Source organism: Erithacus rubecula, assembly GCF_903797595.1.
Source record: "Erithacus rubecula genome assembly, chromosome: 20".
Taxonomy (NCBI): Eukaryota; Metazoa; Chordata; class Aves; order Passeriformes; family Muscicapidae; genus Erithacus; species Erithacus rubecula.
This window is the reverse complement of record NC_136672.1, coordinates 10,524,447-10,537,790: the sequence shown is the minus strand read 5'-3', so window position 1 is coordinate 10,537,790 and position 13,344 is coordinate 10,524,447. Positions and strand designations below refer to the sequence as shown.

The window sequence follows — 13,344 nt, the reverse complement described above, 5'->3', positions numbered from 1 at the left end:
GCAGCCCAGCTCAGGGGGCTCTGAGCCCCTCAGGCTGGTCTGGCTGGGTCCTGGCAGTGCCTCTGTCTCTGTTTGCAGCCCCCTGGTGCAGGGCAGAGGATGGAACCCCAGCCCAGCCTCCCACAGCCCCTCAGTGTTTGTGGAGCTTTGTTGGATGTGTGTCCCAAAGCTGGGGATGCCAATGGAAAGGATAAATTGATAATGACAGGAGATGCCAAACTGCAGGCTCTTCCTGCTAATTAATATTCATACACGCCTGCTTTAGCAGAACATTAATTATGTATTTAATCAAGCCCTGTTTATTCTGGTTTAGCTTTGTACCTTGGGTGGCTGTTATGCTGAAGGCTTCAGATTAATTAAAATGTTACTGGTGTACCACAAATAACAATTAGCGAGGTGTGAGCTGCAAACTGCCTTTCCCTTTGTGCTGCTGTGCCAGGGGAGGGGAGCCTGGCAGGGGTGGGGTGCCCAACCTCAGCCTCCTTTTCTCCAGGCTGAGCCCCTTTCCAGCTCCCTCAGGAATTCTCCAGCCACTTCCCATCTCCCTGAGCCTCTCCTGGTGTCCCAATCCCATTCCCAGTCCCATTCCCAGTCCCATTCCCATTCCCAGCCCCCTGAGCCTCCCCTGGTGTCCCAATCCCATTCCCAATCCCACTCTCAGCTCCTTGAGCCTCCCCTGGTGTCCCAATCCCTTTCCCAGTCCCATTCCCAGCTCCCTGAGCCTCCCCTGGTGTCCCAGGCCCTTTCCCAATCCCATTCTCAGCTCCTTGAGCCTCTCCTCATATCCCAATCCCATTCCTAATCCCATTCCCAGCCCCCTCAATCTCCCCTGGTGTCCCAATCCCATTCCCACCTCTCCCAGTCTCCCCTGGTGTCCCATTCCCAATCCCAATCCCATTCCCACCTCTCCCAGTCTCCCCTGGTGTCCCATTCCCAATCCCAATCCCATTCCCAGCCCCCTGAGCCTCCCTCAGAGAAGTTCCCAGGGATCTTTTGGGGACTTTTGGAGTCCCTTCCCCCACGTGTGGCAGTGAGGTGGGGAGGAGCTGCAGGTGACAATCCCCTGCCTTGCATCCCCTGGATGTTGGGAAATGTGGGTTCCCCATCCCCAAAATCCTCCCAGGTGACAGCAGGGACCTGCCCCTGCCTTGGAGCATCCCTGGCTGCTTCCAGCCAGGCACCAGGTGATGCTCCAGCCCCCAGCACGTTGCCAAGGAAACCTGAAATTGCCATTTTTTGATTTGTGCAGTGCCAGACTGAGCCCATCCCTCTGCTCCAGCCTCTCCTCCCCGCAGGCTCAGCCCTCACTCGGGGTTCACTCCCAAATTTCTGCTCTGGGAAGGAGGAGAGGGAGGTGGCAGAGCCACCAGCAGAGGTGACACTGCTGTCCCCTGCTGCACCTGAGCTCCTCTGCAGTTCCCAGTGCCACAGGGCCAGGAAGGGGCTGGGGCTGATGAATTTTTAATGAGGAGGAGCAGGGCAGAGGTGTGAGCTGAGCAGGGGGTGGCACCGTGGGCAGGAGGGACAGGAGGTGACAGGGACACACCTGGAGGTGGTGACAGCTCTGGGAAGGGTGGCTGAGGCTCCTGGGAAGCTCCAGGTGACAGGGATTGTCCTTGCAGGTGGCTGTAAGGGGCTGGTGACATTTTGGTGACATTTTGGGGTCCTTCTCTGCTGGCTCAGGGGGCAGAGATTGACCCCAAAAGTTGTAGGGTGGGTTCTGAGCAGTGCTTGGGGTGATAACTGGGATAACTGGGATAACTGGGATAACTGGGGCTGGGTTTGCAGTGCTCGTGTCCCTGGCACTGAGGTGTTGCTGCAGAGACAGAAATTAGATGAGACACTTTTATTTTTATACTGACAGAAAGCCTCTGTTTATTTTCACTCCATTTTCAGTTTATTTCAGCCCCAGCTCAGAGGGTTTTACAAAAGCATCCTGTTTATCTCTAATTAGTTAGTAACCAATTGTTATTCCATTTGATTGGTCAGCACACCTGAAATGTCTGCATGCTGTCAGATGTCCCTTTTTAGATCTTGTTGACATATTTCTCTTTAATTCAGGATGGTTCTCACAGGTGTGAGTAACTGCCACAGCCTTAGGATTCTTCCTCAGGAGAATAATTTGTTTTTAACTGCTGCAGGATTCTATTGTCAGGAAAAGCTGGTGGGTTTTTCCTGGGGATTTATTAGGTTTATTTATTATTTTATTTATTTATTATTAGTTTAGTCAAAGTAATTATTAATTATTAGTCACAGGAATAAGCTTGATTTTATAAGGCTTTTCTTTGATGAGGCTTTTAGCTGTGTGTACCACTGAGGCACAGCTGAACCCTGAACTGCCAGTGGTGACAGATTTCAGATTTAACCCTTTGGGGGAGTTTGTACCTGGTCCATGGGGTTTGGCACCTCCCAGGTGAGCTCCCCCAGCAGTTTTTGGGGGTTTGACACTCCCCAGGTGAGCTCCCCCAGCAGTTTTTGGGGGGTTTGGCACCTCCCAGGTGAGCTCCCCCAGCAGTTTTGGGGGGTTTGACACCTCCCAGGTGAGCTCCCCCAGCAGTTTTTGGGGGGTTTGACACCTCCCAGGTGAGCTCCCCCAGCAGTTTTGGGGGGTTTGACACCTCCCAGGTGAGCTCCCCCAGCAGTTTTTGGGGGTTTGACACCTCCCAGGTCAGCTCCCCCAGCAGTTTTGGGGGGTTTGACACCTCCCAGGTGAGCTCCCCCAGCAGTGGTGTCCCTGTGGTCCAATCCCTGCTGTTCCCAGGTGGAATTCTGGATGCTGCAGCTTTTTAAACCTCCAACCATCCCCTGGATGAGGCAGAGCTGATTCCCTGTGCCCAGAGCTGCTCCTTCCTGGGCTGGGGCTGATCCTGGGGTGATGATGATGATGATGATGATGATGATGGTGGTGGCTGTACCTGGCAGATTGCAGTTCCTGGGAAGGGAGCTGCTTTCCAGGCTGCTTGCTTTGTCATTAGCAAGAATTGATTGGATTCATCCTCCCGGGACAGGCACTCCCCAGTGCCAGATTGCATCTCAATTATCAGCAGCACTGGTTATTTGTATGAATATCCTCCCAGATCCATTAAAAGGCTGGGAACATTCAGAATGATGTTTTTCCTTTCGTGGGGCTGTTGAAATTGAGGCTGTTTTCCAATTGTTGGTTTTAATGAGGATTTGGGAGCCCACTGGGGCTGGCAGAGCGTGGGAACGGAGCCAGTTGAGCTGCACCCATTAATCTGTGCCTCATCTGGGGGTGTCTCTGCCTGGAATTCCAACATTCCCACTGCCCTGCCTGCTCTGGGCACTGGGAGCACCCCCAGTCCTGCTGGAGGGGCTTGGTTGGGGGAGGAGGAGGAGGAGAAGGAGGAAGAGGAAGAGCTTCCCTTGCACTCCAAGGGAGGTGCTGCTGGGTGCAGGGAGCAGCAATTCCATGGAATTTCAGGGAATTGTCCCCAGGTGTGGGACGTGGGGGACACCCCCAGGTGTGGCTGATGGTCTGAGGTGAAGGATGCAGGTGAGGGTGACACTGTCAGGTGACATCCCCAGGTTTGGGTGCTCCCCTCCGTGAAGGACACAGGTGACATCCCCAGGGCTCAGGTGACATCCTCAGCTGTGGGTGATGCTCTCAGTGAAGGACACAGGTGACATCCCCAGGTGTGGGTGACATTTTCTGGTGAAGGATGCAGGTGACATTTTCTGGTTAAGGATGTGGGTGACATCCCCAGGTGTGGGTGATGCCCTCAGGAGAAAGGTGCAGGTGACATCCCCAGGACTGGGTGCTCCCCTCAGTGAAGGACACAGGTGACATTCCCAGGTGTTGGTGACATCCTCAGGTGTTGGTGACATCCTCAGGTGTGGGTGACATTCTCAGGAACATCTCCAGGTGTTGGTGCCATCTTCAGGTGCCACTCCCAGCCATGGTTCCTGCTCTCAGGTGAAGGACACAGGTGACATCCCCAGATGTGGGTGACATTCTCAGGTACCACCCCCAGCCATGATTGCTGCTGTCAGGTGAAGGACACAGGTGACATTCTCAGGTGTGGGTGACATTCTCAGGTCCATCCCCAGGTGTGGGTGACATCCCCAGGTGTGGGTGACATTCTCAGGTGCCACCGAGAACACATCACTGTTTTGTCAGCAGCAGCCACCAAGGTGACAAAAAGCCAATTAAATCCAGGATTTTCACCAGCTGCAATGAAATATTCCACTGAAAAATGCATGTGGGAGCTGCTGTCCTGCCTTGTCCCCAGCAGATCCCAGCTCTGTCACATTAAACCTGAGCACTGGCCTGAGACAGCATTTATGTGCTGGGGATGAAACTTTAAATATCTCTGATGGATTCAGGTGCTGTGGGGTCAGGGAGCTCAGTTCCAGCAGGGTCAGCCCCTGCTTTTAGCTCAGTTCTGCTTTGGGAATTGGGGAAAGAGTTTTCTGCTTCCAGAGAAGCATTTCCAGGGTGGAGGAGTTTGGGGATGTTGGACAGTTGCTTTAATTCTTTCAAAATCAGGTGGAATTCTTTCAAAATCAGGTGGAATTCCTTAAAACCAGGTGGAGGGTGAGTTGTCAGCTCCTGTTCAGCTGCTGCAGCTCCATGGGGTTGAATTTGAGGGTTGAATTTAGGATTTGCTTTTGTGGAAGGAGGAGAAAAGAGGAAAATGTTGGGGTGAGGATGGGCTGGCTCCTGTGGGAGTTAAGCCAGGATTAGGAATTTGCAGCATTTCCTCCTTTCTCCCAAATTCCACCTGAGTGCCCACAAAGCTGCTGGGGACTTACAAACTGGGAAATCCCTGGAATCAGCAAATCCTTGAGCAATAATGACAAAAATGATATTTCCTGGAGAGACCTGGGCTTCAATCTGCAGGGGAGAAAAAAAATAAATAAATCTCTTGAGTGGCAGTGCTTAAACTCTTGGAGAAATCCAAACCTCATTATGGTGAGATTAATTTCCCACTAGGAACTTAACAGCTCTTCCAAGAGCAGGATGAATAATGGATGAGACCTTGGCAGCTGCAGAACCTCCCTCCCTTTGCTGAGCCAGAATCGGGGAGGGGACAGTGGCACCCCCAGCCCTGCCCTGGGGGCTCCCAGTGCAGATCCTGCAGGATTTGGGATCACTGAGCACGATTTGGGAAGGGTTGGTGCTTTGTTTAATCACAGGGAGGAGTTTTTTGGGGATGAACTCAGTGTGTCTGTGCTGGTACTCACAGCCCTGCTCGTGCAGAGGGATTCCTCAGCATCCCAAACTCTCCTTTCCTCACAAAAAAGAAACTAAAAAAAAAGCATTTTCTGCTGTGAAATCCAGAATTCCTGCTATTTCCCCTGAGTTCTGCAGGCACTGACCTCTGCTCCCCTCACCTGCCCTGAAATCCCCAAAGCTTTTGACAAATCCTGCTTCTCCTTTCATTCCTGCCTTCCCTCCAAACCTCAGGGTTTTGTGGGATTTATGAGTTGCTTCTCATTTTCTCATTTTCAGGGATCCTCCTCTTCCTCCTGTCCCATCCCAAAATCCCTGCTCTATCCCACAATTTCTGCTTTAACTCAAAATTCTTGCTGTATCCTACAATCCCTGGATTTGGGGAGAGCTTGGCAGGAATCTGTGACCCCCCAGGTGTGAGCTCGAAACCACTGGGGGATTTTAGGGCTGGTTTTAGGATCAGCTTTTAGGGCTGATTTAGGCTCTCCTTGCCCTGTTTTAGGGCTGATTTTGGCTCTCCTTGGCTGGTTTTAGGGCTGTTTTTAGAGCTATTTGGGCTCTCCTTGTCCTGCTTTAGGGCTGGTTTAGAGCTGATTTTAGCTCTCCTTGCCTGGTTTTAGGGCTGATTTTAGGGCTGATTTTAGCTCTCCCTGCCTGGTTTTAGGGCTGATTTTAGCTCTCCTTGCCTGGTTTTATGGCTGTTTTTAGGGCTGATTTTAGCTCTCCTTGCCTGGTTTTATGGCTGTTTTTAGGGCTGATTTTAGCTCTCCCTGCCCTGTTTTAGGGCTGGTTCTGCTCTGTTCCCCCCTCCTTGGCTCCAGGCTCTGAGGAGCTGCCAGGCGCTGCAGTTCTGGGCTCAGGGTGGGAATGTTGGGATCATCCCGGGTGTTGCTGCTTTTCCTGGTGTTTCCAAGGCAACTGGGAACTCACAGGGCCACAAAAACACACCCACGGTGTCCTTCCCCTGAGAGCTCCTCCTCTGGCACTCAGGGAAATGCTCCAGGGACATTTCCCACCTGCAGGGATGCTCACCTGAGTCCCTCCTTGGAGGCTCTAAAATCCCCCAAGTTTGGGTTCTGACCTCTGAAAGTCCCCCCTCCACCTTGATGGGCAGGGAGCAGGCTGAAAAAAAACCCCAAAAAACCAAAAAAACCCCCAAAGAACCCAGGAGCTCAGGAGGAAGGGCTGGTGTCCTGGTTTGAGGGACAGGTGTCTGCCAAGAAAGGCAGGAGCTTCTCTTTGAAATGGAGAATGTAAACCCCCTCCCTCCAAATTATTATAAATTTGAAATTAAGGGGCTCTCAGGCAAAGATATGGGAATTAGGAATAACAGTTCTTTACTAGGAAAATTAAAATAGAAATGCAGTATTACAAAGAACAATCCCAAACCCTGCCAGAGTCAGAATCCAAGCTGGCACAGTCAGTCAGTCAGGGTGGTGGCACAGTCCCATTCCATGGTGCTGCATCCTCCTGCAGGGGCAGATGTGGCTCAGCTGGAGCAGTGCTCCTGGAGAAGGTGCAGTTTCCTCTGAAGGTGCAGGGATGATGTGGAAAGGTCTGGCTTTCCTCTGGAATCCAGTGGAAAGAAGGTGCCTTGGTGTCCAAAATCTCAGTTTTTATCTGGGTAGGAAAGGCTTGGCTCCTCCCCTGGGTGGAGCATCTCCCAGTGGGATGATGGAATTTTATCAGCCATGCACTGGGACTCAGTGACCATTAACAGGAGATATATCCTGGAGGGAGGATGGGCTGTGGAATAGATAAAGATAATTGCCCAGCTGGTTTAAAGATGGCCCATTAGCAGAGAATGTGTGCCAGGAGATCAGGGTCACTGCCACACCCAGTTTAAAACAATGGCCCATTAACAGGAGATATCTCCCACAGGGATAAGAATCGCTGCCACACCCAGTTTAAAACAATGGCCCATTAACAGGTGATACCTCCTGGATGAAGGGTGGGTCATGGGACAGATAAAGATGATTGCCCAGCTGGTTTAAAGATGGCCCATTAGCAGAGAATACAGAGATCAGGGTCACTGCCCTGCCTGGTTTGACAGCTGGGGACAGAATCCACATTTCTGGCCACATCTGTATTGCAGCCCAGCTCAGGGGGCTCAGGGCTGCAGCTCACTGCATTTCCTCTGCTCTTTCAGAGGGCCTGGCAGTGGGAGTTGGATTTGGGGCCATTGGAAAATCCGAGTCTGCCACGTTCCAAAGTGCCAGGTAAGACCCATCCTGCTTTTTGTGTTTGCCTTTGGAGCTTGGCTGTCCCACCTTGACCCGTGCCAGGGGGGTTGGGGGTCCGTGGATTTATGAAAATTGCCTGGAAGCACAAGGGGAGCAAAGGGAGGGGAAGAAATTCTCAGTGCTGCTGCGTTTTCCTCCCTCTGAGCTTGCCAGGAAAGATTTCTGGTGTTGATGGTTCTGCTGTGGTTCTGTGATTTTTCCTCACTGGGATCACTGGGGCTGGGGAGGAGGCAGCTGAGTGTCCCTGCTGGCTCTCAGGAGGGATTTTGGGGTGTTTATCCCCCTCCTGCTGGCTCTCAGGAGGGAATTTGGGGTGTTTATCCCCCTCCTGCTGGCTCTCAGGAGGGATTTTGGGGTGTTTATCTCCCTCCCTTCTCCCTGTTAAACATCCCTGGGATGCTCAGCTCAGCTGTGGGGGGAGCTCCAGAGGAGAGGGCAGGAAAAAGGGAGAAAGGATCTGGAAATCAGGTGGGGGTGAGCGAAATCTCAGCTGGGTGAATCCCTCAGATGGGGATCAGTGAAATCTCAGCTGGGTGGAACTGGGCTGGAGAAATGGGAAAAAGGGATAAATCTGGGATAAATGTGGAGAGGAGCTGGAGGAGCTGCTGAGGCTTTGCAAGAGCTGCTGGCACCTCTTGGTGGCTGCTCTGCAAACAGCACCTCCTGCCCAGGCTTTGCTTTTCCTTGGAATTTGCACCTGCTCTTATGGCTCAGTCACCTTGTTCCTAAGGAGAAGGGGATCAGGTTGGATTTTGGGGAGAAATTCCTCCCTCCCAGCGAGAAAATCAGAATAGTCCAGCTTTTCCCACTGTGTTTCCCTAACCTTTGGAAATAAAAGGCTCTTCATAAAGGCAGCTATGAAGGTGCTGGAACAAAAGGAGTTTTTTTCCCCTCAGCTGCTCTGGGGAAGCTGAGAAGGCAGAAGCAGCTGGTGCTTTCTCTGGATTTCCAAGGGCATTAATCATGGGAGATGAAAGGTGGCATCTGGAGCAGGAAAATCCCGATGCAAATTGAGTCAGCTGCAGAGGGGACAGGATCCCTGCCTGCCACCAGCGTGGCTGTCACTGCCTGGCACTGGGGAATCCTTTGGGAATCTCCAGCAGGTTCCTTGCTGGAGGGTGGGGAAAAGAGCTGGAATTCTGTTTAATGTGAGAGGTAGTGCTGGCTCTGGACACATCCAGAGGGAAAATTGCTCCTTGGACACAGCCCTGAGTCACATCCATTCCTATGGAGCAGCTCTGTGACTCAGTTTCCCTCCTCTTTTCCACTTTTCCTCCTCCTGGGTGTGACTGAATCCTGCCAACCCTCACAGGGAAGAATTCCTTCAAGGTATCTTCTCTGGGTGAGGTTGATGCCCTGATCCTGATCCTTGCAGGGATCCCAAAGGGCTTTTCCAGGGGATTTTCCCTGTGCTGTCCAAGAGCGGGTGCAGCCCCACAGTGAAGATTCCAGTCAGGGAATCCTGGGATCTGCTGAAACCCCAAAAACGAGAATTGGGAAGAAGGGAATCTCACCTTTTCACACAGCTGGTGCTGTGATGTGCTGGACCAGCTCAGCCATCCCGAGAATCCCTGGGCTCCAGGAGGGTTCTGGGATTTTCCATCCTGCCCATTATCCCAGCTCATCAGGATTCCCAAATTCTCCATCCTGCCCATTATCCCAGCTCATATGGGATCCCCAAATTCTCCATCCTGCTCACAATCCCAGCTCATCCAGGATCCCCAAATTCTCTATCCTGTCATCATCCTGGCTCATCCAGGATCCTGGCATTCATGGATTCTTATCCCAGTTCATCCAGGATCCCAGAATTTTCATCTCCCAGCTCATCTGTGATCCCAGGATTCCCCATCCTGCCCATCATCCCAGCTCATATGGGATCCCCAAATTCTCCATCCTGCCCATTATCCCAGCTCATACAGGATCCCCAAATTCTCATCCTGGCTCATCCAGAATCCTGGGATTCATAGATTCTCCATCCTGCCCATCATCCCAGCTCATCCATGATCGTGGAATTCATGGATTCTCCATCCATGATCTGGGATTCCCCATCCTGCCCATCATCCCAGCTCATCCAGAATCCTGGGATTCATAGATTCTCCATCCTGCCATCATTTTAGCTCATCCAGGATCCCCGAATTCTCCATCCTGGCTCATCCAGCATCCCAGGATTCTCACCCACGATCCCGGGATTCCCTCTCCGCCCATCTCCCGGCTCCTCCCGCTCTGCTGCGCGTTTCTCTGCTGCCCCCGGGTGTGCAGGCTCTGCTCCTGCGGCCGAGCACAGACCCGCGGGAGCCGGGCTTTGCCGAGCCGAGCTTTGCCGAGCCGGGCTTTGCTGAGCCGGGCTTTGCCGAGCCGGGCTTTGCTGAGCCGGGGTCTGGGGAGAACGCACGGAGAGGCTGTGCCAGGAAATGGGAACGGGAACGGGAAAGGAATGGGCAGGGACTAGGAATGGGAATGGGAAAGGAATGGGCAGGGAATGGGATTGGGAATAGGAGTGGGGAGTGGAAACGGGAATGGGAATGGAAATGGGAAGAGTAGGAAGAGGAGTGGGAACGGGAATGGGAATGGGAAAAGGAATGGAAATAGGAATGGGAATGGGAACAGAAACGGGAATGGAAATGGGAATAAGAACGAGAGTGGGAATGGGAACAGGATAGGGAATGTGAATGGAAATGGGAACAGGAATAGGAATGGGAAACCCAGAGGGCAGGGCTGGGTGGGATATTGGGAAGGAATTGTTCCCTGTGAGGGGCTGGGATGGAATTCCCAGAGAAGCTTTGGCTGCCCCATCCCTGGAGTGCCCCAGCCAGCCCCGATGGGGTGTGGAGTGGGATGGGGGCAGGTTCCCCCTTTTGGGGCGTTTCCCACGGGGAACATCGGCAATTTCCACGGGGTGGAAACAGCAGCTCGGGACAAAGTGCTGTGGGGCAGGGGAGGGGGCAGTGCCCGGGAGGGGAAGGTTCCCTCCCGATGGGAATGGGGAAGGCTGGAGCTGCTCCTGGCCGCCTTCCAGGCAGGAAGGTGAAGGGGAGGGCAGCCATGGCTGGAAAAAGCTGCTCTGCCTCCCCCTGCTCTCCCCTGAACCGCGGGGCAGGGATGGGATCCTCCCCGCCCCTCCTTGGGTGGCTGCTCTAACAAAAACCAGATGGGGCTGGAGCTGCTGGGAGCAGCAGGGGCGGAATTTGGGCAGGGGGATGGGTGGGGACAGGCAGGGCTCCCAAATCCCAAATTTGTACCTCCCAAATCCTCAATCTGCATCCCCCAAATCCTCAATCTCCATCTCCCGAATCCTAAATCTGCATGCCCCATATCCTGAACCTGCATTTCCCAAATCCCAAATCTGCACCTCCCAAATCCTCAATCTGCATCCCCCAAATCCTGAACCTGCCTTTCTCAAATCCTAAGTCTGCACCTCCCAAATCCTAAATCTGCACCTCCCAAATCCTAAACCTGCCTTTCCCAAATCCTAAATCTGCACCTCCCAAATCCCCAATCTTCACCTCTCAAATCCTAAACCTGCATCTCCCAAATCCCGAATCTTCTCCTCCCAAATCCCCCAGCAGCTCTTTGCTGTCTGCAGGAGCTCATCCCCGTGCTACAAAAGCCAAATCCATTTTCTTACACAGCGTTGCTGCTTTCTGAGGATTTCTATTTTATTTTTTTTGTCAAGGAGAAATTTGCCATAAAATTAATTCCCTCGGGCAAGATTGCAGGAACTCGGGAGTGTGCCTGGTTTGTGCTGCTGAAAAAAAAACCTGGAAAAAACCTGTACCAGAGAATTTTTAACAGGAGAAAGATTTGGGAATGTGTCTGAGGAGGAGGAGGAGAGTGTGGGTGAGCACCTTTGCTGGCTGATGGGAAAAGGGAAATCTGGTGCACAATTAACTTGGATTTCTCTGCCAAGCCCTGGCTGCAGCAGGAATCCCAGCTCTGTGCTTCCAGCAGGTGGGATGGATGTTCCTGCACCCCTGGCTGGTTCTTTTTCCCCAATTTTGCTCTGCCTGAGCTGTTTTCCAGCTGGGATGTGCTCCAGGGAATATCCCACAGCTTTGGGCTGATTTCAGAATCACTTGTGGGTCTGATTTGAAATATTTGATTTGTTGTTGTTAAGGCTGGGGGATGCCCAAACCAGGATTTTCAGCATTTTTTGTTTGGATCTTGGGGAGCTCACGTGGTGCTCCAGGACAGGCACAGCTGCTCCTCTACTCCCACCCAAAATAAAGCTGGACCAGGGCAGTCTGAGCCTGACTGTTCCAGGGAATAACTTGGCTGCTTGCAGGGAAAAAAAACCAAAATCCCTGCAGGTCTGACTCAGAATGAAAGGTGGGGATAAAACAGGGATGGATTTCCTGCACTCCCCTGCACAAAAGCACGTGGAGTTGTTATTTTATTTTATTTTTTCCATGAAGCTCCTGTCCCTGTGGGTGGGATGAGAATTCCCATCCTGGGAATGGGCTCCTCTCCCAGCTGACACCAGGTGGGAACATCAGAGTTCCCATCCCATTCCTCCCCAAAATTCGGGATTGGTGCCTGGTTCTGTGTTCCCATCCCATTATCCCATCCCATTTCTCTCCAAAATTTGGGATTGGTGCCTGGTTTGGGATATCCCATTGGGGACATCAGGGTGACATTGGGGCCAGTTCTGATGGAAATAATAAATGATAAGTATGAAACTTAAGGCATAATATAAAATAATATAAAAATCTAAAAACTCAAAATCAAGGTATAAGATGAAATAATAAAATAGTATAAAAATACAAGAGCTCAAACTTAAGGCATAATATAAAATAATAATATAAAAATATAAAAACTCAAAACAAAGGTATAATATGAAATAATAAAATAATATAAAAATATGAAAGATAAAACTGAAGGCATCAGGGTGACATTGGGGATATCAGGGTGACATTGGGGACATTGGGAGGACATGGGGGTGATATTGAGGATATCAGGGTGACACTGGGGTGACACTGGGGCGACATGGGGGATATCAGGGTGACACTGGGTCCATCAGGGTGACCCGGGGCTGGTCCCCTCGCAGCTGCTCCAGGCAGGGTGGGGCAGGTGGGGTGGGTGGGGCAGGTGGGACAGGTGTGGGCGGGTGGGGCTGGAATATCCCTTAGGAGTGAAATATTCCATGGGACAGGAATATCCCTTGGGATTGGGCAGGAATATCCTTTGAGATTGGGCAAGAATATCCCTTGGAAATGGAATATTCAATGGGACTGGGCAGGAATATCCCTTGGGACTGGAATATTCAATGGGACTGGGCAGGAATATCCCTTGGGATCAGAATATCCTGGGATTGTTCCTGGGTTTTGAGGAGCACAGATGGATTATTTTAGGGTTATTCTTGTTTTTGGGGACCGTGGGTGGGTTATTCTGGGTCTGGTTGCTGGTTTTGGGGAGCACAGATGGGTTATCCTGGTTTTGGGGAGTACAGATGGGTTATCCTGGTTTTGGGGAGCACAGATGGATGATCCTGGTTTTGGGGAGCACAGATGGATTATCCTGGGGCTGTTCCTGGTTTTGGGGAGCACAGATGGATTATCCTGGGGCTGTTCCTGGTTTTGGGGAGCACAGATGGATTATCCTGGTTTTGGGGAGCACAGATGAATTATCCTGGGGCTGTTCCTGCTTTTGGGGGGCACAGATGGATTGTTCTGGTTTTGGGGGGCACAGATGGATTATCCTGGGGCTGTTCCTGGTTTTGGGGAGCACAGATGGATTATGCTGGTTTTGGGGGGCACAGATGGATTATCCTGGGGCTGTTCCTGGTTTTGGGGAGCACAGATGGATTATGCTGGTTTTGGGGGGCACAGATGGATTATCCTGGTTTTGGGGAGCACAGATGGATTGTTCTGGTTTTGGGGAGCACAGATGGATTATCCTGGGGCTGTTCCT

The 13,344-nt window shown here is 51.9% G+C and overlaps 1 protein-coding gene across 2 annotated transcripts in view; it reads left to right on the top strand.

Annotated features, from left to right (window-relative positions):
- The window catches only part of SLC39A11 (solute carrier family 39 member 11), a gene marked incomplete at its 3' end in the record, with an annotated part of 51,275 nt that overhangs the window by 33,649 nt on the left and 4,282 nt on the right, over positions 1–13,344 (top strand). For both annotated transcript variants that reach the window (XM_079323269.1, XM_079323270.1), the window contains exon 7: positions 7,344–7,413. In XM_079323269.1, the coding sequence (XP_079179395.1) occupies positions 7,344–7,413 (70 nt within the window). The remainder of the gene's footprint in view (positions 1–7,343; positions 7,414–13,344) is intronic.